The 25,395-nt window shown below is 38.4% G+C and overlaps 3 protein-coding genes across 9 annotated transcripts in view; 1 reads left to right on the top strand and 2 right to left on the bottom strand.

Moving 5' to 3' along the window:
* LRP2BP (LRP2 binding protein) overlaps window positions 1-6,025 on the bottom strand; it is a 29,054-nt gene extending 23,029 nt beyond the window's left edge. For 2 of the 5 annotated variants that reach the window (XM_037526372.2, XM_037526376.2), the window contains exon 1: window positions 175-394. In XM_037526372.2, the coding sequence (XP_037382269.1) occupies window positions 175-282 (108 nt within the window). In that variant the 5' untranslated portion in view covers window positions 283-394. Of the gene's footprint in view, window positions 1-94; window positions 155-174; window positions 395-2,698; window positions 2,721-5,608 lie in introns of those variants that run through there. The other 3 variants (XM_037526374.2, XM_054701033.1, XM_037526373.2) reach the window with 3 other exon arrangements.
* On the top strand, window positions 5,455-21,594 carry ANKRD37 (ankyrin repeat domain 37). Of its 3 annotated transcripts, XM_037526387.2 has the most exons (5): window positions 5,458-5,700; window positions 5,900-6,052; window positions 6,838-6,929; window positions 7,531-7,722; window positions 21,519-21,594. In XM_037526387.2, the coding sequence occupies exons 1-5, from the start codon at window positions 5,674-5,676 to the stop codon at window positions 21,535-21,537; spliced, it is 483 nt and encodes a 160-aa protein (XP_037382284.1). In that variant the 5' UTR covers window positions 5,458-5,673; the 3' UTR covers window positions 21,538-21,594. The 3 variants fall into 3 exon arrangements, with proteins under 3 accessions (XP_037382281.1, XP_037382283.1, XP_037382284.1); XM_037526384.2 differs by having other exon boundaries at window positions 5,455-6,052; XM_037526386.2 differs by lacking the exon at window positions 21,519-21,594 and adding an exon at window positions 7,965-8,215 and having other exon boundaries at window positions 5,455-6,052.
* Window positions 6,081-25,395, bottom strand: UFSP2 (UFM1 specific peptidase 2). Its single transcript, XM_037526371.2, has 12 exons — window positions 25,095-25,395; window positions 22,247-22,325; window positions 20,572-20,755; window positions 20,424-20,490; window positions 18,588-18,745; window positions 17,638-17,830; window positions 16,233-16,379; window positions 14,130-14,294; window positions 13,812-13,936; window positions 11,896-11,972; window positions 10,887-11,011; window positions 6,081-8,572 (listed from the first exon to the last, which is right to left on the bottom strand). Exons 1-12 carry the CDS (start codon window positions 25,209-25,211, stop codon window positions 8,486-8,488), a joined length of 1,524 nt encoding a protein of 507 aa, XP_037382268.1. The 5' UTR covers window positions 25,212-25,395; the 3' UTR covers window positions 6,081-8,485.

The raw sequence follows: 25,395 nt of genomic DNA, 5'->3' as shown, positions 1-25,395 counted from the left end.
GCTATGAATTCACATGCTGCAATGGGTCACATCACCCATCACAGCTACTGCCCCTATGGGAACTAGCGACACTGCCCCTAGACACAGTTCTTACATGCTCGTAGCTTCCTGTTGCCTTTTAACTGAAGCTCATCCCAATAATACATTTCTAATTAAAGCATCTGTCGATTATACCTGGCAATACACTTTATTTTGGCTCTGTTCAATTTTTATATCCCAATCTGAATTGGATTGCCATTTTATAAGAAGGATCACAGTTGAATGGAAAATCAGAGTCTTCATATACAATGTAGTGGCCACCTAATTTGAGATGAAGGAGTCCAAGGTGGCCTAGGCTGAGGGTAGTGACATAGCAAACTCAGCTGTTGCTATGCTTTTTGTTTACTCCTTGGCATTCTATTGTTAACAGCTGACTCTGTCCAATCAGGAACAAGCTTCCAGTAAATGTTCCTGATTGGTGGTAAAAAGAAAAACTCAAGAGAACTTTAGTGATTGGAAAACTGCATTTATACAATTATATGATACTATTTAGGACAACAAATTGTTTCATTAATGAAGTACAGAAAAGGGAGATAATTTGGTCTACTAGGAAAAAGTCACTGAGTTATCTTTGTGGTTTTGGAAGAGTCATTTATTGAAGAGTCAATTTCCTCATCTTAATTTGGACTAAAAGTTAGTCTGAACTAGTTCAACATGTTTGTGCATCTACAAAATTCTTTGATTATATATAAAAATTTCTAATGAGTTTTAAGGGAAAGCAATATTAGGCGTGGTATTTAGAAGAAAAACAACCCACATATGATGATATAGCTAGCACTATGAGTTTCCTCAGAAACTGGATATAAAAGTGTTTTCATCAACAATATTAACCCAGCGTGCTACTATATCTAAAGGGGCAAAAAAAAAAAAAAAAAAAGAAAGCTTGGTGTATTCCAGAAGGTCATCTGAGATGAAGCAAATCAGAAGACCCCTTAGACCCTGTCACTGTTTTTGTTGTTGCAGCTTAAGAGTTGGAGAAAGTCTAGAAAATATAAACAAAGAATTATTGAGCTTTCTAAACACCAGGTACTGTTCTTTGTATTTATAGACAACTCCTACAAGACCATGAAATAGGGACTATTTGGGGACCCATTTAATGTATGAGAAAACTGAGGTACAGTGAAGAAGTTAAGCAAATTTTTGAGGCTACAGGGTGAGGAAGTGGGGCAGTGGGGCTGGCCCTTGCACTTCATTATTATTCTACACTACTCTCCAAAAAGTAAAACCAGTGTGATTTTTTTTAAATTGCAGGTCTCCTGTAAGAAGATAAACCAAAATTTAGTACTCGTTAATTTTAGAAAGTAAGAACTAAAGAGCATTGATGTGTGTATATTTCTGCCAAATCTTGGGATTAGATGTAAAGTCATCATATGAAATTTATCAACTGTTTGTATAACATGGGGTAACTTTAGAAAATTCTGTAGCAGAAATTGCAGGCATTAAATGATGGTACAGCATCTGAAAGAAATCTGATTTTAAAGGGAAGGGAACGCTGATGGTGCCCTTCCGAGATCTTTACTAGTTAATGCTCCAGTACTTCTAAAACATCACTACACAATACTGACCACAACAGGAGTTTTTGTTTTATTCTAGATTTCAACTAGAATACATCTTTTTCTTCTCTGACCATCCTCTCTCCCTGTTTTGCTTTAAATTCCTTCCCTGCAGAAAACACAACTTGCCCTGAAGCTCTCCCATATGGAAGAGCTTTCAATCCTACACCACATACCTCAGGCCTGGGTGGTGCAGTGGGTATTCATTTTGCTCTGCATTGCTGCTTCTAAATCAGTTTTCCTCCTCATTCCTTCAAAATCTTTAGAGTCTTTGAACTCCAAGTCACCTGACTCTACTCCACCACCAGGCATAGGTCTACTGCCCCCTCTGACACATCACCTCACTCACTGTGCTGGCATCTGACGCGCCAACTCCTCTTCTGCTGCTTCCTCACTCATTGTCTGCAGTCAGTATGTGCAACCAATTCCTGACATCTCAGTTCTTTGACCTCAACTCAAGCCATCTATTCTTGCACCCAGTCTCAGCCACCCATTTCCAGTCATACCGTCAACTATGATTGCAATTCCTTCCCCAAATCAGCTCATACAGGAATTTTCTTTAGGAATTGTGGCAAAGTTTCTTACTTATGATGCAAATGAGATTTGTTGGAATTGTTCTTTGATTGGAATTTCAACTGGGTTGAAGTCAGGCCAGAGGTGCGTGACCTTGGAATGGAAGACTGATGACAGCTCGAGCTTGACAGTATAAGATTTAGCATCTGTTACCTACAAGTTGTCTAAGACACAGAGTGGAGACTTGTGGGGCTGCTCATGATTATTTTGTAAAACACTCATCTAATTTTCCTATTCAATGTGGCTCTCTTAGTCATTAAAATGTCAGGTCGATTTAAGTTTGTATTGTCACAGAATTTTGTTGCTTCTACTTATGATTCTGTTTCATTCCTCAACTGTTGCACACTTTAAGGGTGATGAGCAGTTTTACACATTGAGGAATTTCCTCGTGTATTTTACCAGCTGACCTCCAGAAGTCCATCGTTCCAGAGTATATTTATAACTACAAGACCATTAGCTCTTTTGTACAAATAAGCTTTTAAAAATCCAGAAAACAAATATATAATCATTAACTAATATTCATGTCCATTTACCTTTGGATCTGTGTGAATCCCTTCAGGAAAGGGCCAGGTGCCCGAAAAAGTTTTCCACAAAACAGCACCAGGACTGTGAGGCATATGAATTTCACATGATGGTAATCAAGATTTTGAAAAATAAGTGCTTTTAAGGCTAGTTAATTTGCTCACAGAATACATGATAAATTGGAGAAGAATAAAATATAAGGCTATTAGAGCTCTCCCACCCTGTACTTAGACAGATTTTCTGGCTGTAAAAGACCTCCTGTCTTCTCCCATGCTTTTCCCCTCATTTCAGAACATGCTGTTCTAAATTTACCACATCCAAAAGGAAGGACATGGGAAAAAGTAGTTTTGTTTAAATAAACAAATTGTCCTAGCCTGGAAGGGAAAAAGATAAAAAATAGAAAACCATACCCAATTCAGTATTGCCTCTTGAGAGCTCATAGCTTTCCTGAGTTTCCCTAACACGTGTATACCTTGTACTTCCAGTTAGTATATGGTTTTGCTTTTTTTTTTTTAAAAAAAAGATGTATTTATTTATTTATACAAGCACTGGGTACAGTCAGAAGCGGGAGGGTGAGAGAATTCACCAGAGCCAGAGCAGAGAGCAGAACAGGCAGACGAAGTGCACTACTGAGGGGAGCAGCGGGTGCAGCAGGAGAGGTCTGTCACACCATGTGGGACCCTCGCCCGGAGGCCGGGGATTGAACCAGCGCTGCAGAGGCTGCCACGGCTTCACAGCCCAGCGCTCAGCCCAGCGCTCAACCACTGCGCCACCAGGGGAGGCCCTGGTTTTGCTTTTTGTGTTTACTATTAGACAAGAGTAACCAAAAGAACAACATAATGTTAACTATAATCCATATGTGTAGAGCTTTAAGAATTCTAATACCTTATATTAGTTAGGAATTCCTGAATAAATGAACATCTGTGCAAACTTGAATCTTAACATATATTACCTAATTGATAAACATGAGATAAGGGAAACTGGCAAGATGAGCCTATGTTCTTCTATATCTCTGACATTCTTTAAATATCATAAGGAATCATGAAGAGTTTAAAGATAAAAATACACAACAAAAAAAAGATTCTATAAATTCTATAAAAATGTTTAAAACTACCCCTTGGATCAGATCATAATTGCAGTAACATAAATTTATAATTGTACAATTATTTGGTGGTTCTCATCACAAATAAATACTGTAACCAAAATTAGCATTAGAAGTCTACTTTAGAGAACAATCCACTTGTCCTCTAAAAGCATAATAATAAACATCTATATTTCCATCCAATACTCAAAAATATAGAAAGAGAATCACTAATGATTTTAGGGAAAGAAAATAAATGATTAGGGCTTTAGTTTTAGATTAATCTGAAAAAGAAGGACTTGGAAAATACAGTCCTGATGTAACAAGGGTGGTCCCCAGGAAAAGGGGAGGTTCCAGGGACTTGCTATGTGGTCAGGGGCTACCCTTATGTTTATTCTAAATTTTTACTAGAAGGAATGACAAGGTGTCATTTTCCCCACCTCAGGGGTGTCCCCTGAGCAGCTGAGGTGCGTCAGCCCTGCCCACTGGGAGGAGCCCCATAGGGCCCAAAAGACAGAGGCCTGTACCGCTTGGCTTCTTCTCAAACTCTCCTCACCCAAATGTGAGGCCAAAGGCGCTTTTATGCCGCCAGGCCTCAGCTAGCTCAAGTTCACTGACTTGGACTCCAGGCAACAACCCAGCCTTGTGTTTTCATCTGCATTAGGGGATGGTTTGCAATGGTTGCATCTGCATTAGGGGATGGTTTGCAATGGTTGGCCTTTTTAAAAGAGGATTCTCCAACTTGGGCATGGCATTATCTTCAACCCAGAAGGGTCCAGTGTGAGAAACAGTTAATTTTGCTGCTGGGGTGGGTGGTCCCTGTGGTGACACCTGTTCCCCTTTAGATGGACGTTAATTGCCCCTCCCACCCTCCAGCTCCTTTTCCTTAGTTTTCCTTAGGAAAGCCCAGGACCAGTGCGTCAGAGGGCAGCCTGGGACTTTTTTCTTATTATTTTTTTAAAGATTTGTTTATTTATTCATACAAGAACCAGGGTACAGGCCAGAGGTGTTGTGGGGGGTGGTGGTGAGAGGATTCACCAGAGACAGAGTGGGGAGCAGAACAGGCGGATCTACTGAAATACACTGCTGAGGGGAGCAGCGGGCCAGCCAGGAGAGGTCTGCCGCGCCATGTGGGTATCTCCCTGTCCGGGGATCGAATTTGTGCTGCAGAGGCTGCGGACAGCTTCCTAGGTTGTGTCTTAACCCCTTGCGCCACCAGGAAGGCCCTGGAATGGTGCTGAACTTGAGGCAGAAGCAAGTCACCTCTCGGGGCCAGGGGTGGAGGGCGGTGGCGCCAGCACCACCGGGGCTGCCTCCTGAGGAGTGGACGCCCGTGCGCCCGGGCTTCCTCCTCCGTTTCCTGGTTACGTGCGCGCGAGCAGAAACCAAAGCCTCGGGCCGCGACGCCCGCTTCCCAGAGGGACTGAGGGCCGAGCGCGCCGGAGTGAGACGTGTGGAACTGAGCGCGCCTCATGGCGGCGGCCGAGCGCCGAGCACCCGCCGCCCGCCCTCCGCGCCCGCCCGGGGCCTCCCCTGCTCGCGCGTCCTCCTGTCGCTAGGGGCGGCCCGGGCTCCCCCCCGGGGGCGGGGCTAGCGCTCCAGGCTGGCCAATGGGCTGGCGGGCTCGTGCCCTCGCCCCGCCCCGCCGGTCTCCCGGGGCTCCCGGGAGCGTGTGTCCGTGTTTGTGTACGTGCGGCTGCTCCAGGGCGGGGAGGGCCCCGGAGCCAAGGGTTAGGCTGCTGGGGCCCGGCCAGAACTGGGGCGCGGCGGTGAGGGGCCCGCCCGGCGGCCTGGGCGATCTTTAAATTCTCCCACACTCGGGCGGGCTGAGCACTCGTACCTGCTCCGCCGCGATTGCCGCCGCTCCGCGCTCCTGCGCGCGCCGGTCCTCTGCTTCGGGGGAAAATGCTGTTGCTGGATTGCAATCCAGAGGTGAGACGCAGGCCCCCCCCCCCACTTTCCTGCAGCCTTAAGCTTGCGGATGAGGGTGACAGTGGAAGTGGACCGGTCAGTTGGCGCTGCCGAGTCAAGCCTCTTCAGAACTGTAAGGTTTTGGGAGTGGGGAAGGTTTCGACCCTGGGAGGACTTGGGGCAAAGGCGACAGATTGCTGGAGCTGTTCTCTTCTCACAGGTGGATGGTCTGCAGCATCTCCTGGAGGCTGGGACCTCGGTCAACGCGCCCCCGGATCCCTGCGAGCAGTCGCCTGTCCACTTGGCCGCAGGTGGGGGCCTGGCTTGCTTGCTTCTTTGGCAGCTGCAAATGGGCGCTGACCTCAACCAACAGGTAACTAGGTAACGGATTGTTGCTCGTGCAACCCTCTCCCAAATCCACACAAGCATTTCATGAACGCCAAAATGTTGTTTCAGTTGTTATAAACATGTCCATGGCAGATGTACAATGTAGTAACTTTTTTTTTTCTAGTAACCTCCTTATTGTAGTTAAAGGAAACATGAAATTGACTTGAGTAATTTAACCCAATTTATTCATATTTCAATATAAAACATTTACATTTTTACATTTTTCTTTCCGTACTTATGTTTTCACAATCTAGTATTTAAACTGAAGCACACTTCAGTTCAGAATGGCCACATTACCAGTGCTCATTAGCCGTATGATGGACAGCACACGCAGATCTATGTTTATTTCAAAAGGAACAATTATCACAATTGCAAAATTAAGACTCTCAATAAAACACTCGAAATACTTGTCAGGCACGCCCACACCATTACAGTTTCCTACACAAATTTCTTAGGGTAGTTTGCATCTTCCACTGAATAGTCAAGTATGGTGAATTTTAGGTTGAAAATTGCTTTACTTCTGTAATTCTCTATTTTACTTTTAGCCACTTAAATTTCACTTAATGCATATGGATGTGGCCATACATAATTTTTTATTATGGGTTTAATTGCACACTAAAAATGAACTGTAAAAAAAAACCTTAAAAATTTTAGTCCAGCAAATGCAGTTCCAACTGGCCTTCTCAAATAGTTATTCATTAGACTTCACCCACCAATCTACACAAGGAAGTGTTTTGGGGAGAAACTATAATGTGCTTTCTTATCCTTAAGGATGTTTTAGGAGAAGCTCCATTACACAAGGCGGCAAAAGTTGGAAGCCTGGAGTGCCTTAGCCTCCTTGTAGCCCGTGATGCCCAAATTGAGTAAGTATAAAATCAGCAGCTTCAAATTTTTCATTTTCTTTGATTAAACTAGTCAGACGCCTAAAGTTTAATTACATATGCTTTTAAGAATGATACTTGCTGGCCATTCATCTCTGATCTGCCCACACTCACTCTTGTGTAATTTTGCCCACAATAAAGCATTTCTAACTCAAAAAATGATGCTTAATAATTCAGTGTTATCATTTATGTTAACTGTATCTGATAATATGAGTAAGTAAAAAATGAATCCTAACAGTCAGAGGTGCAATTCTGTTCATCTATTATGACATTATTACACTTTAGTTTGGGTTAAGGAAATTTCTGCTATAGGAATGCTCATTGAGGGCCTTTGGGTATTTATTCATTGCATTGAACACAGAAATGTCCTAACCTTTCATTCATTCAGAATTGGAGTGCCCAGTCTGTGCTGGACTCTGCTAGCCATTGAGGATACAATAAGCAAAAATGGGCCTTCTGTATACTTCCTTTTTCCTTTCCTGTTTTGTAACCAAAGTGTCCAAAGCTCCTGTGAGGAAGATTATTTTTTCAAAGCCAAATAATTGTCAATTTTTATGTGATTCAATTTTTATCTTAAATTCAGCTTATGTAATAAGAATGGGCAAACTGCTGAAGATCTTGCATGGTCATGTGGATTTCCAGAATGTGCCAAGTTTCTTACAACAATTAAATGCATGCAGACAATAAAATCAAGTGAACGAGATTATATTCCAGTGCTCAGACAGAAACGCAGTTTTGGAAGTGTGGAAAACACAAATGGGAAAAGGAAGTGCTGGTAAGTAACTCAGTTCTTCTTTCCTTCTCCTGCAAGGATCTTTTATTTAGCATAGGATTTATTATTTCATTTAAATACTGATAGTCTTATATCTAAACATATCTTTTCATCTTCATTAATATACTTTAATACTGGTTATAGTTACTAATACTAGATTCTAGAAATCAAAAATTGTCCTGCACAATGGAAGTTTGGGAAGAAAACCTTGAAAAGTTTTTAATGTTAGTGATTTTTACAAACAGATGTCCATTTGGTTATGAAGAGGTTTGAAGAAGGCCTTCACTTCACGCAGACCTACTGCTCATATATATATAAGCTATGGCTTTTGGTTTGCCAGGAGTGTCTAAACTCCTTCTGAGAAGGAGGAAAACTTTCTTCTAAGAGAAGATGACATTTAATACATGTATTTACATGCCTATAATATTTTTGTTGGACATGCTTTGTCTTTTATTAAAGGAATATCTAAAGATTAAATTCTTTGTATTTATTTGTTCTTTATTGAGGTAACATTGGTTTACAACACTCTATGTGATTTAGGGGAACAGGTTCAGTTCAGATGTATGTTACCAAACTACCCCCCACTCCCACCATAGTCCCCAGAATGCTTTACTTGTGGCCACTGGGTCCCTTTCCTCCCCTTTTGTGCAGTATTTACAACCTTTAGAAAAAATCATAAGCAATCAAACTATACCCCATATTTGATTTGAGATTAAACTTTTCATGAACAAATTTATAATATAATAATGCTATAGTCTTTAATACTTTAAATTATGTTTGGTCGCTGAGGAAGACATAAATTATAGTAAGCATCCTTGTTCCAAAACTCTGGACCTTTCCATCCACACCAGCCCTAGATTTGGAAGAAGAGAAAGGAAAACCTTTTACAAAGTTACAGAACTACATGATTAAGACTGTAACACTTTATAACGCTTAGGGTCTTATGATACCCACATAATTCAAAACTCTGAATTCCTATGCAGCAGAAAAATAACTTATTTGAGTTCATTTCAGATAGACTTTTAAACTTTTAATTCTCTAGTATTTCATCATAGAAATCATTAAAAAAAAGAACTTCTTATAGTAACTATTACTCAAAATGCCACATTTTATTGAGTCCAGGATGTATAATTGTACAGTTCTGGCAATGTGGTAGTTTAACTGGCAGTCTGTTTTTCTTAGTGGTCCACAGAAACTACTGTGTACCATGCAGTGGCTCTCAGCTGTGAGGAAATATGATGAAAAATATGATTTTGTCCCTTTAGTTGTATCCTATCCCCCTCATTTTCCTCAGGTTTTAAACATTCCTCTCTCCATTCTACCTATCAGTATTAATCCTTTTCCCTAGCAGAGAAAATTACTTTCAAACAAAACCTCATCACGAATATAAAAGTCTTATCAAATTTTCTAGGACATTGATTTATTTTCTTAAAGACCCAGCTAAATGGTCTGTTTGTATTAAATACTACTGAAATGAAATGCACTGGGAAATACTTGTGAGGAGGCTAGCTAAGATTCCTAATATACCACTGAGTCACAAGCAGTGGTCTCATTCCTTCTACTAAGTTAGATGCTGCTGAGTATTCTGGCAGGGACCTAATACGGAGGCGGAATATGGCAGCAGCAGGACTGAATGGAGATGCTGTTTAATTTTTTTCATTTTACAGAAGTAAGACACATTGTTAAAATCAAATATCAAAGTTAAAAAAAAAGTCCTCCATCAGTCTTACTCCTGTGTCTGCAGGTAACTACCATTAAGTCTGACTTATGTCTTTGAGATTTGTTTCAATACATAAATCCCTATTCATTATCTAATTTTTTCAGCAAAATTTTCTCACTGTTAATGTCTGAAAATCTCTTTCTTAATGATAAACAGAAAAAAAAGTCTTGTAGTATCCCTGTTTTAACCTTTTTCAATCCTTTCACACGTGAAGGCCTTCTCCAGGTAACCAGACTCAATTTTTTTTTTTACAAAGAAGTGGGTAGAGAGGGCGCCAAAGCCAGAAACTGATGGGAGTAGATAAGGGAGTGACACTTTTTCCTTTGAGGTGACTGGAATGGGAACTTCAGACAGGAGAGACAATAAAGAGAGTTCAGGCAAGGGCAGAACTTCCCCTGAGGCTCCTAAGGTTGAGTTAATGTTTGTATCCTTGCAAAATTCCTATGTTGAAACCTAATCTCCACTGCTGGTATTGGATGTGGGGCCTTCGGGAGGTGATTTGGTTATGAGGGCAGAGCCCTCAAGACTGGGACTAGCACACTCCCTAAAATGGTCCCAGAACATCCCTTCACCAGTGAAGACAGTGGAAAAGTCCACTCTACGAGCTAGGAGGTGGTCTGAATCTGCAGGTGCCTTGATTTTAGCCTTCTCAGCCTTCAGATGAATGAGAAATACATTTCTGTTGTTTATAAGCCACCCCATGAATGGGACAGTAACCTGGGACGGTAACCTGAACAGACCAAAACAGTCCCCAGGACTCCTGGGTTGAATGAAGAGTCAATAGTTCTTCTGATGGCCAGGCCCTGACTTCATGGTTTCTTGTATACAAGCACTAATAGAGCAAAGGACTTTGTGTCATTGAAAGCTTTTACAGAAATATACTAGCAAAGAGTACAACTCTCAAAGTAACCAGGGACAGTGCCTTACTCTACTAAACTACTTCAAAAAATCCTATGTATATAATCTATCTAGGGCAAAATCACTCAAGTCAGTCAAAATAAGTAATTATATTATTTATATATCACTCCTCCGATTATGATAATTAAGTGTTCTCATGGGCCTTTAAGATAAAAATCTAAATTCCAAACTCCTCCCAGTGGATTAGCTCGCTTGCTGTGGCTCCTTTCCTGGCAGGTGGCATGTGGCCTCGGGTGACAAAGCCTCTCTACTTGTTCAGTTCTTTCTCATGTTCTGCTTCTCTGTCTGGCTCACGATTACTGCTCTTCTGACTTGGCTGCTGCCTAGCCCTCCAGGCACACCTCTTCACAGAGCTCTGCCTTGGTAGCGGGGGGAAAGTGGCAGGAAACACTCATCACAGCCTCAGAATAATGCCAGACAATGAGGATCATTACCCTCAGCTAATAATCTTTCTGTTATAGTTAGTTTGGGATCCTTTGGTCCTGACTTCTCTACTTTGTGTCTAAATTTGTGTTAAACAGGTACTTACCTTTTCTAAAATAACCTGCAGATCTTCAGCACCAGTGTAATGTGGATCTAGAATCAGAAATTTTATCTGCCCTGTGATCTCATTCCACGCAACTCCCAGAATTGTGTGGGCCAAAACGCCTCCTCCTATAGGAGAGGAGATACACAATATGAGAGGGTATAGATGTACCTCATCTTCCTATTTACCTTAAATTTTACAAGATTATTTTGGTGATTAATTCATCTAACAGCATTAAAATGGACTATCCTCTTTTGTAAAAGACCACAGGCAGTGTCAAATATACACTGAAAAAATACAATTACATCTTCGAAACATACCACTATATCTATAACTGTATAACATGTACATTGTACCACCACATCCATAGAATTATCAGAACTGGTCTGGGAAAGGGCCATGGAAGGCCCAATACCTCTCAAGAGAGGAACACTCGCTGCTGTGGTACCTCCCTCAGCAGCTGGGCCTCCGGCTCCAATGATTCAGTCCATCTACTTACTCACTTCCTTCTGATGTTTTGCTGAAATCTGCCTACTTCCATTTCTTACACACTAGTCTTTCTTTGCCTGGTTTCACTACACGTCTTGTTCTTCATAGAATCAGGAAGCTTTAAAGCAGCTAATCCAATCCTCTTATTTTACAATTAAAACCCAGAGGTTAAACAATTTGCACAATGTCATACAACCAGACAAGATAGTGACAGTCATAACTTGTGATGCTCAGCAGAGTGGCCACTGCCTCTTTTCCATACTTCACTCAACTCTTCAAATATAAAGACCACAGTTACCATTTCTCGTCTTAAACTTTACTTCTTCTGGTTACTATTATGTTTTCTGTAACTTCCTCTGGAAATTAAATAAAAAACCCAGAGATCACTTTGTATGATATAAAAGTTAATTTAAAAATGTTTGAAAATTTCTGATGTCACATGATATTAAATATTTACATTAATGATAAGTATTATATACTCTTCACTTTATTGAAAGAGCCCAAAATGTCCAAAACACCTTACCAATCATTACTGGAGTTCCTTCATTCTGGAAATGATTAGCCAGTTCCCGGCCTTGAGAAGCCATTTCAGAACCTTGGCTAGAAAGAAACCATTTTTTATCAGGTGTGCTATTTCTAACACCAAGGTCAAATAACCAGCTTGGGAGCCAATGTTTTCTACCTTTTCATTTTCTTTTTGGCATATTAAAAAACATTATATAATTTTTTTTTTTTTTTTTAGTTTGGCACTATTTTTATTTATTAAGTTTATTTATTTTCTTACATAGTTGTTAATTTTTGGATAGTATTTGATTTCTCTCCTCAGGTGTAGTCCCTGTAGTACTCCCACCAACATAGCAGCCCTGATTCATCACCATGTTCCCTTGTACTCTTCCCTCCCCTGAAAAACATATATTTAAACAAAGTTAAGTGGTAGAGAACTGACTTAGAGAGCAATTTGAAGAAACATAACTTCTCAAAATATTTAAAGGCACTAAATGTGCTAATTCTTTGTTTCTGGAATTGCACAGAAGGTCCTGGGTTTTTTAACATCAAGTTGAGATTGGTCACCTTGATGCCTTACACGGCTCTTCTGGATGTATTTAATTATCAGAAAAATGCATTTTAAAGTCTTGAGTTCTTATCTTCTTGCTATCAGACTCTGAGTATGTATTTCCACATCTTTAACTTGGATCTGCCCTGTCTACAGAGATTTGAGATCTATAAGAGATGTTTGTGAAGCTAATGTAAAAACTCTAACATTCTTTCAAGTATAACATACTATTTTTAGAGAATATCTCAATGTCCTACATAGTTTGTTCTTTCATGATGAGAAAGAAAAATGGGCAGTTAAAGGGAAAATTTTTTTTTTTAGAATGGAGCTGCCAGGCAATGTTAAACCTTAGCTTTTCCTAAATTAGGAGTATATTTTTTAAGATTTTATTTTATTTATTTATACAAGCACTGGGTACAGTCAGAAGCGCGGGAGGGTGAGAGAATTCACCAGAGCCAGAGCGGGGAGCAGAACAGGTAGACTGACGAAGTACACTGCTGAGAGGAGCAGCGGGTGGCAGAAGAGGTCTGTGAGCCATGTGGGACCCTCGCCCAGCGGCTGGGGATTGAACCGGCGCTGCAGAGGCTGCGGGTTCGCAGCCAGTGCTCTACTGCTGCGTCACCGGGGAGGCCCAGGAGTATATTTTTTAATGTTCCAAAACTTTTACTTTTTAAACTCTGTGTGGTCTGCTACTTAATCTATCATTTTTCGTTAGTATTGACTGCACAGCTAATCCAAGTTGCAACTGTGAAATCAGATGTATCAAACTCTGTGGACAATACAATAATCTTTCTCTAGTTACTGAGGTTATCATAATAGAACATGCATTCTAAAATAATGTTCATAAATAGGGAGTAAACTGGATATGGACAGAGAAAACAATTTTATTTAACTTATATTTGCTTGTATTTTTTATTAGAATTATGATTAAAATATATTGGAAAAAGTAAAATGAAAATCTTATTCAAATGCACTGGTTTAAAATCTTAAGGAGAAAAAGAGCAGGGAGTAAACAAAAAGGTTCGTTATAGGTGAACATTTGATTTTTCCATTCAAGATATTTTAGAGACTTGGACATTAAATACTAGAGTCTGCCTAACTTCATTCAAAGTTTCCAAGTTTTCCTCTTCTAGGCTAAAATTAGGCTTATTCAACACAAGTATATACCACATAATTCTGGAAAAAAGTTTATTTGAGAACTAAAATGGCTCCTAAAAAATAACTAAAAAATTTTAGGGTCAAAAAAATGAGATTTTGAAGGCAACAGATTATGTAGAAGAGAAAGGAGTGAAAATATGAGAGGGGAAATGTAATTTTCCATTATTTTAATAAAAATGACAAACTAACTTTGAAATGATTTATCTAAATTCTTAAAGTGTCCTTACCTGACAAACAATATTTTTGAAGTTATACCAATCAGTTGGTTTAGTACAAGCTGTACCTCAATAGATCCAATCCACTGCCGTGATCCAACAAATGTTGCTGGTTTGTCCCCTGCATCAACTAGAGCCTTTACATATTTAAAAATACAAAAGATTCATACACAAGACAGCTGTTAAAAATTATAGTTTGGACATTTTCCCTGATTACCAATATTTTTCTCCTCAAAACAAAAATAAATCTGTACCATATGGTAATAATTATTATTAACAGCATATTAAGGGCTAATGAAATCTACAACTGATTGTAATTTAAAATGGTACCTGCTGAATTTCTTTGTGTGTTGGAATGGATCTCTCTGTATAGCCCTGATGTTTGAACCAAGAGCAGATGGTCTGCAGAGACCGGTAAGCACAGCCCCAGCCATTGTCATCTATCCGATCCTGCATATAATGATGATAACCATAGATGCCCTGGACCACTTGAATCTGTAGAAGAAGAAACATAGTCAAATATTAACTTTAGATGTACATATTCTATACATACATACCTGAGTCATTTTTATTGTCCTTAGAACTAAACTGTTATTTTAGTTCCTTATAAAAATACCTTTACAGAACTACAGTTTAATATTATACCCTTGTAGATTTTTATTAAATGTCCAAAACCCTTATCAAAGCTTACAGGCCTGGCAAGTTCTGCCTTCTGGACTCCTCTGCAACTTCATCTCCTACCATTTTCCCCTTGTCCTCATTCTGCTTTAGGTTTCGATATGCCAGGGGTATTATCTCAAGGCCTTATAGTTCTCTCTTCGTGGAACACTCATTTCCCCAATAATTTTACAGCCTGCATCCTTACTTTACTCAGCCACATAGTTCTCTGATCATCCAACCTTAAAATGGCATATGTACTCCCTCACACCTGCTTCTTGCTCTGGCTATCACTCTCTATCGTCCTGCTTATTTTTTTCAAAGCATTTATTGCTACTTGACACATTATTTTTTACTATGCCTGCCCACCCATTCTAATATGTGACTTCAATATGTGTATGCACTATGTCCTATTTATTTCTGGTCCCAACTTCTATAACAAGCTTCTGTAACAGTTTAAAGTCCACAAATATTGTTGAATAAATAATGAGTGAAGGAAGAAATAAGGAATAAAAAAATGAAGGGTTTGAATAAAGGGATATATGAAAAATGTTTTTGCAGTTTTGTAAACCTGCCATGAATACAGTCCAGAAATTGTTTTACAGGTGAGTTTTACTAAGTGATTAAGGAAAGATCAGGCCAATCTTATAAAAACTCTGCTAGAAAACAAAAAAAAGGGAACACTCCCGAGCTCTTTCAATGAGACAGTCTATTACTGACATGAAAATACATGAGAACAGTATGAGAAAAGAAAATTATAAGCCAATATCATTCATGAACATAAATGCAAAAAGCTTAACAAAATATTTACAAACTAAATCTAGCAGATAATAAAAAAATAATGAATCATAACCAAACTATGTTTACCTCATGAATGCAAATCTCTTATCATTTGGAGATTTATGTTGAAGTAATTGGGTATAAGTAGCAAGAGCTCTATAATTTTCTCAAGGCTCAGGGGTAAAAAGAGAGAAATGAAACATACAGACATTTGTGTACAGAAATGTTTGTCTAGCAAAAAACCTGGGGAAACAATCATACAGAGGTAAATCTACAGCAGTAAAGAGAACCAATGTACAGTCAGACATAACAGAGTGAAAAACAAGTTGTAGAAGATTATAAACAGAATTACACCAATTTTATAGGCTGAAAATCAAGCAAAACTAAGCTACCTTGTTGAGGGACTATGTATGTATATGGTGAAACTACTTAAAAAAGGAAGTGAATGGGGCCTCCCCTGGTGGCGCAGCGGTTGAGCGCTGGGTTGCGAGGCTGCCCGCAGCAACAGTTCAATCCCCAGCCGCCGGCGAGGGTCACACACACACACACACAAAAAAAAAAAAAAAAAAAAAAAGGAAGTGAATGATGAACATACTAAGTATAGTAGTTCCTCTTGGGGTGTGGAAGAGGCAGAGGAATGGATAAGGAAGGAACACACAGATTAGTCATGCTGTAATTCTTAAATTGGGCAGGGAGCTCCCTGGTATTCATTTCATTACTATGCTTTACAACTTATATGTTATTTATATATATCAAATATAACATTAAAAATGTTTCTTGTATTTTTGTAATATTAACCTATTTCACTGTCAAAAATCAATCAGCATTCATTCAGTACCTTCTGAGTGTACTGAAAGGGGTGGAAAATTATGTGTTAGGGATAATATACTTTATAAATCAATCAAATTAATCAAAAAATACACTGGGTACAAATGTAAAAAAACACTAATGACATTAATGATCAATTGATTCCCATAAATAATTGGTTAAACTCACCACAGCAGTCTCTATGTTAGGTGGATTGAGATAAGTATGTGGATTTCTAATGTAACCATCTTTGTATGGTTCATCTGGGAAGTGATAAGCATTAGACCTTCTGAAATATGGTCTATTATGAGGCAGACTGAAGAGATCATGTAACTCCTAAATGAAATCAGAATCAAGAGAAGTTCATGATTTACATTTCTATTCAGTATCTATAAAACATAAGACAGTTAACTAGAAAAGTTACCAAATGTACATATGATTTCATTTACTAAGATCAAAGAGGGTGAGCTTTAAATTAAAGCTAAGTAAGACTTAATTTTGCTTATTTGAGTGCATGGATGAAAACTGGGAGGGAAAACAGAAAAATAAAATTTATTAGAGTGAGAGAACTGAAATAATTTAAAATTATTTATTGTAATAGTCTGTTAAAATACTTCCAGTTTAAAGATTTGTTTTTGAAAGTCTTGTAAATAAGTAAATTATAACAACAATATAAATATATGTAAGTATTTTGAAAAGTCATGTTTAGAGTGCTTAACAAATATAAAAGTAAATTATATAGCAGAAATTGGAGGCTTTAAACCAACCTATATGGCATGAAAATGAAAATACACACACCTGTTTAAAATGCAATATTTTTCCAGTTGTATAAAAATAGTTACTTTGAAAACTTTGACAATTTTTTTCATGTCTTCTATGTATTCTAGCTGTTTGAATTGAATTGTAAGTTTGAGTAGCCGTAGCTGTTGCTTCTATAAATCAATTTATCTAGCACTTAAAAAGAGGTACTGAGGATTACAGCATTATACTGCTTCACAGAGGCATGAATCAGGAAGATGTTCGCATGGTGTAGTTTGATGGCTGCTAGGCAAGGCTACACATCAAATATATGCTCCAAAACCAGTCAGTTTGCCAAAAAATCTTATTTCCTTGAATGCTGATCACATTTTCTTCAAAATGCCTCTAGAAAACCCAAACAACTCTGGGAGGTAGGGAACTGAATATTACCATAAATCTTAATCAGAATTAGCATATATTTTTCCTTCCCTAACTGTAATTTTGTCTCTTTGCACAAATCTAGAAATAATGGCAGGGAAAAGGAATTTGCTCTAGGCATGCAGGCACATTTTCATTTCTATATTTCATTATGGAAAAATAAAAAAATTCATAGCACATCTATATACCACATCAAGCATATGAAATTAAAATGTCTCTTGGTTTAGCATATTTTTTCATTAGTACTTATAAAAGATCTATGAGGACAGAATTAAATTATATACGCAAAACTAGTAGTTTGCTTCCACACTTTTAAATTAAATCACAAAACAATTTCCATTTATTAGAAATATCTAATTAAATACAAAACAAATAACAGTCATTACATTTTTTCTAAAAATAAATGAACTGGTTTTACCTTCCTGTAGGCCTGTAGCTGCCCATCTGGAATTCCTGATGGATATGAAATTGTTACAAGGCTTTTTTTCCCTGGTAATAAAAAGTGCAGTGGTTCAGGGACTACAATAGATGTTCCTTTCATATATTTCAAAAGGCACTTTTCCATATCAGTTAGTTGATTAAGAATTGCATCAACTAGAAGTTTACGAACTCTGTGGGGGAAAATGTACAGGTGTGTTAACAAAAGTTATAATGGCAATGATAAATGAATGTGTAGCAATAATAGATCCTAAACATAGTAAAAGAACTCTATTGGACCAGTTTTATTAAGGGAAGTCTAAATTATGCAAAGTAAAATAAACTGTATATTTCCTCTGTGTACAAACAGAACAACCCCATAGCATACAAACACCAACACCTTTAGCATACTACCCTACTTGCTTTAAGTAAGCACTTAATTACTAAGAGATTCTGTTTAATAATAAACAAGGAGTAGGGCCTCCCCGGTGGCGCAGCGGTTGAGCGCTGGGTTGCGAAGCTGCCCGCAGCCTCTGCGGCGCCGGTTCGATCCCCGGCTGCTCCCCGGCCACCGGAGGAGGGTCCCACATGGCGCGCAGACCTCTCCTGCCGCCCGCTGCTCCCCTCAGCAGTGTACTTCGGTCCTTCTGCCTGCCTGCTCTGCTCCCCACTCTGGCTCTGGTGAATTCTCTCACCCTCCCGCGCTTCTGACTGTACCCAGTGCATGTATAAACAAAAACAAAAAACAAACAAATAAATAAATAAATAAACAAAAATGCCTCTATTAAAAAAAAAAAAAAAATTAAAAAAAAAAAAAAATAATAAACAAGGAGTAAATCACAGTGAAAAAACACAAGCCTGGATATGCTTCTATGGTATTTAAAAATGGGCCCTGATTCCCTTGGGGGAGGGTCCTCATTTAAATGCACAGTGGTACTGTAAACTACTTACTTTCCCCATGCTTCCTCTGGAGCAACAGATACAACTGCATCTACTGGTAAAGTCATATTAACATAGTGGTGTCCTCCGCTCTCCCTTTCGATGACCGGGGTTACAGCTGCCAGAGAGGTTGACATTTCCAGCATAAGGTCTATATTTACTATTTGATGCTATATGACAAACAGTAATAAGTCAATTTGTAATATATGCAACAATAAATATGAAGGATAAGAAAAAGGACTTTATAAAACTGTATTACAGTGGACTGTTTATAAATTCTTCCATGAGTCAAAATAATCAGAGAAATGAAGAGTGAAGAATAAAGATGAAATCAAACTGACCATTTATTGATAAATTCTAAAGCTGGTACAGGTTCACTAGAGTTCATTATCCTAGTTGCTACATTTTTGCACAGACAAGATAAAAATAACCACACATCAAAGGAATTTTTAAAAATACATGATACTAAACCCTCCTGATCTAAAGCTATAAAGAAATGTAAAGAAATATCCAACTTTATATTGTTTGATTTTGACAGTGTAGGAAACAATTCTGAAAATACTCTTTGCATATTAAAAAAAAATGAGCAAAATACTGAGGATTCTGAGAGTCAGATTTCTCACTGGGAAAATATTAGTAACCGTGAGGTTGAAGCAGAATGGGAGGTATCAATATGATTTACATAGATAAATATGAATGTGTTCTGCGTATGTGCAGTAAATGTTTAGGATGTTATCTATACACAGCTGTTTTCTGAAAACCAGCTAGAATAGGGAAAAAACATGAGCTTAGAAATGATAGGAAATGTCAGAATTATTCAAAAAGACAGAATCAAAATGACATTGGCTCATCAACAGATGCTTCTATTGGCTAAATCTTGGAAAATATAAGCATCAAAATAACTAATAATAGTTAACAAATTATAATTCATTGCATGAAATAAGGATCCATATTTTCATGCAGATACTAAACAGATAAAGGGAAAGCTCTTCTCATAGTATGTCATCTAATAAATGTTGAAGGAAATGAAAGAAATCACTTGGCAACTATTAAATCAATACAGGATTCTGGCAAAACGTATCAATGGAGAGTCAGCGGTGGTGATTAAATATCTGCTGAGGAATAAGCTACATAAATAGTCTCAAATAAGATATATAGTTTCTGTAAGCTAATTTCTAATCATAAGGGACAAAACCAGTGGTGAAATCCTGCAGTTACCACATGTAGTGATAAGAGTCAACATCTCCAATATTAGGAACAAACTCCTAACGAAAGCCTCTTTAATGGGATGTGCGGGGAAGGACACGTTGCTTCTGTGGTATACTAACAGCAATGCACAACCTGAACCTAATCACGAGGAAGCATGAAACAAACCCCAATTGAAGAACATTCTATAAACTAACTGGACTGTTTTAACCAAAATGTCAAGTTCCAACTACCCCTAATACTCAAAGCATTATCTACAGGCCTCACCTAGCAAAATCGGTGAGAGGTAATCACTCGTACTGGTTTAAAACCAGCTGAACCAAGAACAATGTGAGATAAATCATGTATTATTTGCTGCCTCACTCAGTATGTGTCACTGTCATGTTTCAGAGTGACTTTTAAAATTTATTTTTAAATAATCTATAAACTACTCAAGCTGTGGGAGCAAAGAAAGCATTCAAAACAAAACAACAACTATAAAACAGAGAAATAACCTCTGGTAAGCCTTTCAATCTTTCTGGATCTCAATAATCTGATCTGAAAACATGAGAGAGTTGGATTAAATTATCGCTATGCTCTCACTCAATTTCAAATTCATGCATTTAAAGTTTTTACCACTAGGAAGACAGATGATTCGCTTACCATGTCTGCTAACTTTTTGTCTTTCTTTTTCATGAATTTTCGTTTTGTATCTTCTTCCTGTTCAAATCTAAAATTTTAGCACATGAAGATGTTTATAACATAAAATGATGTTTTGAAAACATTTCTAGTAATCTTCAAATATACTTACTGAATAAAGCGCATTATGTTCTTACAAGCAGAACTATCAGTCAATTCTCCTGGAATGGTATTTATATCACTGTTAGGCCAGATGTACACAGAGCTGTGGCAAATTCTGAACACAAGTGCATCTGAAGACAGCTTTTTTGACAGGTCACTCAACACATGTTTTAGAGCTTCCCTGACAAAAGTTTCTAAATTAAAATATAAATAGAAGTCAATGAGAACAAATTTAAATTTTTTAACATAAATGCTTCCAAACATACAAAAAAGATCATAGTAAAACTGAGTCTGAAATATCCATTCCCCAGAATCAATAACTTCAAAATACTTTTCTTTTAAAAAAATTAAGATACAATTCAGGTGGTAAAATTAATTCTTTCAATGGTATAATTCATAGCTTTTGGTATATTGGTAAGGTTTTGTAATTATCACTATCTAGTTGTAGTCCTGTAATTATTATTTCTGGGGTGTTTTCATCACCCCAAAAGAAACCCCGAACTTATCAGTGATCCATGGCAATTATTAATCTACTTTTTGTCTATAGATCTGCCTATTCTGGACATTTCATCTTAAACCACACATTAGGTGACTTTTTGTGCTGGCTTCTTTTACTCAGCATAATACTTTTGAGATTCATCCATACTTTAGCATGAATAACACTTTGTTCCTTTTTCATGGGCAAATAATATTTCATTGCATGAATATAAACACCCTTTGTAAATTTAGTCATTTATAAGTTGATACTCATTTTGGGTTGTTTCTACTTTTTGGCTAACATGAGTCACAATTTTCTACGAATATTTGAGCACAAGCTATTGGGTGGATGTGTTTTCAATTCTCTTGGATGATCACCTATGTGTAGAATTGCTGGGTGACGTGGTCAATATGTTTAACTTTTTGAGCAACTGCCAATCTATTTTTCTAAAGCAGCTACCTCATTTTATATTTCCACAGGATTGCATGGAGATTCTAACTACTTTCAAAATATCAAATTAGCAATAAATACCAAATTAGCAATAAAACTGTTGAATGAAATTTCTCTGTAGTCCTTTTTCTTCTTGAACTATGTCCCACTGAAACTGTATTCTAAAGTCACAGTACTTTCTTTCTCTGTGTGGTAATGTCATCAACCTGATATTTGTTTGGATTCATTTTCAAGGATTTCCATCTCAAATGAAACAATCTCAAACTCCTCACTTGCTTCCTCTGACAGTCTTTACCCTATGTGTGGCAGTAGCCCAAGTCAGAAGAGGAAGACATCCCAGAATTCAGTTTATATAAACCCTACTGATTTTTCTTCCATAGAGTACTATATTCCAAAGTAATGTAACATTCCAGAAGGGGTGCTCTAGAGACTCAGGGTTGTGCACAGTTGCAAGTCTGCAATGTAGGGGTTTAGGTACATAATTTATTGGACTGTTGGACAAGTCATGATGCATTTTTGCTTGAAAAACAGAAAAGACACATCATGACTTTTCCAACAACCCAATACAATGTCCTCATTGTGGATATGCACAACTGCAGTGGACAGTAGTTTTTCTTAAGGACAGGGACAAAGGAATTCCATGAACTAGTAGTGAAACTTATTCTCTCTCTCAGTTCCATTTGCAAAATGAAGAGACCTTCTGTACATTTTACCATCAATATTATAATCAGAAAGGAGAGAGTTTTGGCAGACTTACCATTTGCAGTAGCTAGCTGAAAGGCCAGGTCAAGGCCTCCTCTTATTCTGAAGACTATATCCATAGTCTCTGAAATCACCTAGGACAAATAAAATAAATTTGTATTTATTTTCCATTGTAAAACAAAACATACTCATATTAATTATAATCTAAATTTAGGTTTAGGCATTAAGTTTGACACTTTAAATTACTTCATGACTAAAAATCTTGGTATGGACCCAAACAAAACACCCTAAATTCTAAATCAGGGATTCTCGTTTGTTCTACATTGAAATCACCTAAGGAGCTTAAAATACAAATCCCTGGACTACACCCCAGAGATTATGATTAAATGATGTAGGGTAGGCCTAGGCACAGGGTATTTAAAAGCTACCTCCACTCCTTTCCCTGCATCAGTAATTGTAATGTGAAAGGTTGGGGATCACTGCTCTAAGACAAGATTTCTAAATCATAGTCTTAATAATAGGTTTAATAATGACATGAGTGTATTAATGGTAAAGAAATAGTTTAAGAATGTGACAAGAACACTGCCTAATATAATAGCACCTGGTGGTCAAGATAATAAGAGGAACCCAATGTATGAATGGTAGTAGGAGTAACAATTGGTGGGGCTGTTCATAGGTCATTGTGGCAATAAGCATTAAAAACCTTAGTCAAATTCTTGGCCTAGTTGAGTCTGCATTCAGAAATTTAGTCTAAGGAAATGTGCAAAACACACAAAGATTCAGGCAGAAGAATGTTGACCTAAATGCCAACAAGAAGAGATCTTATACATGATTATAAGTGTTATTCAGACACAAAAAAGCAAGCTTTAGAAGAATATTTAATGGACTAAAAAAATGCTTGACTTATGAAGAAAAAAAAAGTACTTGTAAAATGGAGTAGGTCAGCATTTCCCAATTTGGGTACATATGCTGACTTTCAGGTACCTGATGACATGTATCATTTTTTTTTTTAAAGATTTATTTATTTATACAAGCACTGGGTACAGTCAGAAGCGCGGGAGGGTGAGAGAATTCATCAGAGCCAGAGCGGGGAGCAGAGCAGGCAGAAGGACCGAAGTACACTGCTGAGGGGAGCAGCGGGCGGCAGGAGAGGTCTGTGCGCCATGTGGGACCCTCCTCTGGTGGCCGGGGAGCAGCTGGGGATCGAACCAGCACTGCAGAGGCTGCGGGCAGCTTCGCAACCCAGCGCTCAACCGCTGCGCCACTGGGGAGGCTCCAACATGTATCATTTTGAAGTGGAGAGGGAAAGAGAGGAGAGGGAGTGATTTCCTCTAGGAAGAGGTTTCAAAGATTTCATCAGGTTCTCAACCAGGCTATTAAAATAAGAACCCTATCTGGAATAAATGAATAAGTACTAACATATACAGAACTCTTAAAATGTAACTGATTGGACATAACATATGTTAACTCTGAAGTAGGTACCATTACTATTTTCTCACAAATCTCCTGTCACATTTTAAGGCTGACTGCTTTTACTTATTTCCATGAATTGAGAGTTGTTGAAAGGCCATGCCCTTTGCCCCAATTCTACTTTTGGGAATTTATTCTAAGGGAATAATCAAGAAAATTTGGACAAATTAAGCTTTAATGTTGTTCAAGTATCATACTGTTGTTCATCATAGTGAGAGAAAATGATGACCTCAATAGTAATCAAAAAGAAGTTGGTTAAAGTGAGACCAATTCTATCACACAAAACACTACATCCATTTGAATAAAGAATAGTTAACACATGAAAGGTGCTGAAGAATGTAAAAGTTTAAAAGATAGACAAGAGCAAAAATTTTGCACAATTTAATCACTCAAGACTATTTTCTTTCCTGCAAAACTGTGGGAAAATGCAACTTCACAGAGTTGTTGTGAATACGCCTTTAGAAATAAATAATACGTAAAAGTTCTAGAATCTCCCTAAACTTCTGAATTGAAATCCTTGCTGAAGAAATAATCAGCTGAGATCTGAGGGGTTAGTAGGTATGAGCATTAACAATTCCAAAGGAAAGATGGGGATGAAGGTAGAAGAACTTATTCCAGATAGGAGTATAGGATTGGTAAAGACTTCTTAACAGATCACTTGGAGACTATTTCAGGTGGCTATAATCTGATGGTGGAAGGACAAGAACCTTAAGAGTAGAAAGGGACAATAGCCACTTAGAAGTAGAATCCATAGGACTTGATTTTTGATCAGGTATTGAATTGTTGAGAAGAGGAAGATGTCGACGATAATGTCTAGGTTTGGGGCATACACACAGCAGGTGTCATTTACTAAGATGGAGTTCATGGAAGAAGAGATGTGGTACTAGAAGAGGTGGAAATGATGTCGGTTTTGATCTTCCTTCGTTTGAAATACACATGAGCTATCCAAATGGAAGTATAGGTCTACGTTGGAGATATAAATTCAGGAGAAAGCAAAGGGTGTAAGAAAGTCTCCCTGAAGGACATCACATCTAGGATAAGGACTAGCGAACCTGGATGTGTAGTCAGAGGGAAACCAAGGGAGTGTGAAATCCCAGAGGCTAAGAGAGTTGAATATTTGAAGTTATAAGTTATTCATATCTTTCTCAGCTCCAATATCTCTTCAAAAATTGTGAGTGATCTCCAGTTTTGAAAATGCATTCGCAAAGGGCGCGTGTCCAAACACAAATGTATCTGGGTTCAGGGATGTGGGGGCCAGTTTTTCCTCCCGCCCTAGATGGGATTAAGGCCGAGGAGAGGGTGGCCCAGACCACAGAGTTCGCATCTGCCACGTGGCCTCTGCAGGACCAGCTCCTTTGAAGGCCTGTGGATCCGTACCCGTGGCAGTGGGATTCCCAGGGGAAGCAAAGGGGTCCAAGACGGGCGATACTCACCATGTCTGAGACGTGGCATTGACAGACACCCACAGTAGTCCGGGGGCGGGCCCGGAAGTGGCGTCGTCGCAGATCCGCAGGGTGGGCCCTGGCTTCGCGGACTACAACTCCCGGCATGCCACGCGGTACGCTTCCTGGCGCGCACCACTCATCTCCTCCAGGATGGATAATGGGGCGGGAAGCAAGAGACGCTACATTCTATTGGTTGAGTCGTTCGCATTCTCTCGCCACTCATAGGTCTTTTTGTGTGTCCCTCAGAGTTTCGCGCTCTCCACGTAACCTCCCCGGAAGTGCTTGGAAG

Source organism: Talpa occidentalis, unplaced genomic scaffold, assembly GCF_014898055.3.
Source record: "Talpa occidentalis isolate TD23 unplaced genomic scaffold, MPIMG_talOcc4v2.1 talOcc4.4, whole genome shotgun sequence".
Lineage (NCBI taxonomy): Eukaryota > Metazoa > Chordata > Mammalia > Eulipotyphla > Talpidae > Talpa > Talpa occidentalis.
Note: the sequence above shows the minus strand (reverse complement) of the source record. Positions and strands in the feature narration are given on the sequence as shown.

Excerpts from the sequence above, each read along its gene's own strand:
- UFSP2 (XM_037526371.2), bottom strand. The coding sequence starts at position 25,211 with ATGCCGGGAGTTGTAGTCCGCGAAGCCAGGGCCCACCCTGCGGATCTG. Across the intron at positions 22,326-25,094 it reads AATGCCACGTCTCAGACATG|GTGATTTCAGAGACTATGGA; the intron begins GTGAGTATCGCC and ends TATTTGTCCTAG. Across the intron at positions 14,295-16,232 it reads CTAACATAGAGACTGCTGTG|ATTCAAGTGGTCCAGGGCAT; the intron begins GTGAGTTTAACC and ends CTTCTTCTACAG.
- ANKRD37 (XM_037526384.2), top strand. The coding sequence starts at position 5,750 with ATGAGGGTGACAGTGGAAGTGGACCGGTCAGTTGGCGCTGCCGAGTCA. Across the intron at positions 6,053-6,837 it reads GCGCTGACCTCAACCAACAG|GATGTTTTAGGAGAAGCTCC; the intron begins GTAACTAGGTAA and ends CTTATCCTTAAG. Across the intron at positions 6,930-7,530 it reads GCCCGTGATGCCCAAATTGA|CTTATGTAATAAGAATGGGC; the intron begins GTAAGTATAAAA and ends TCTTAAATTCAG.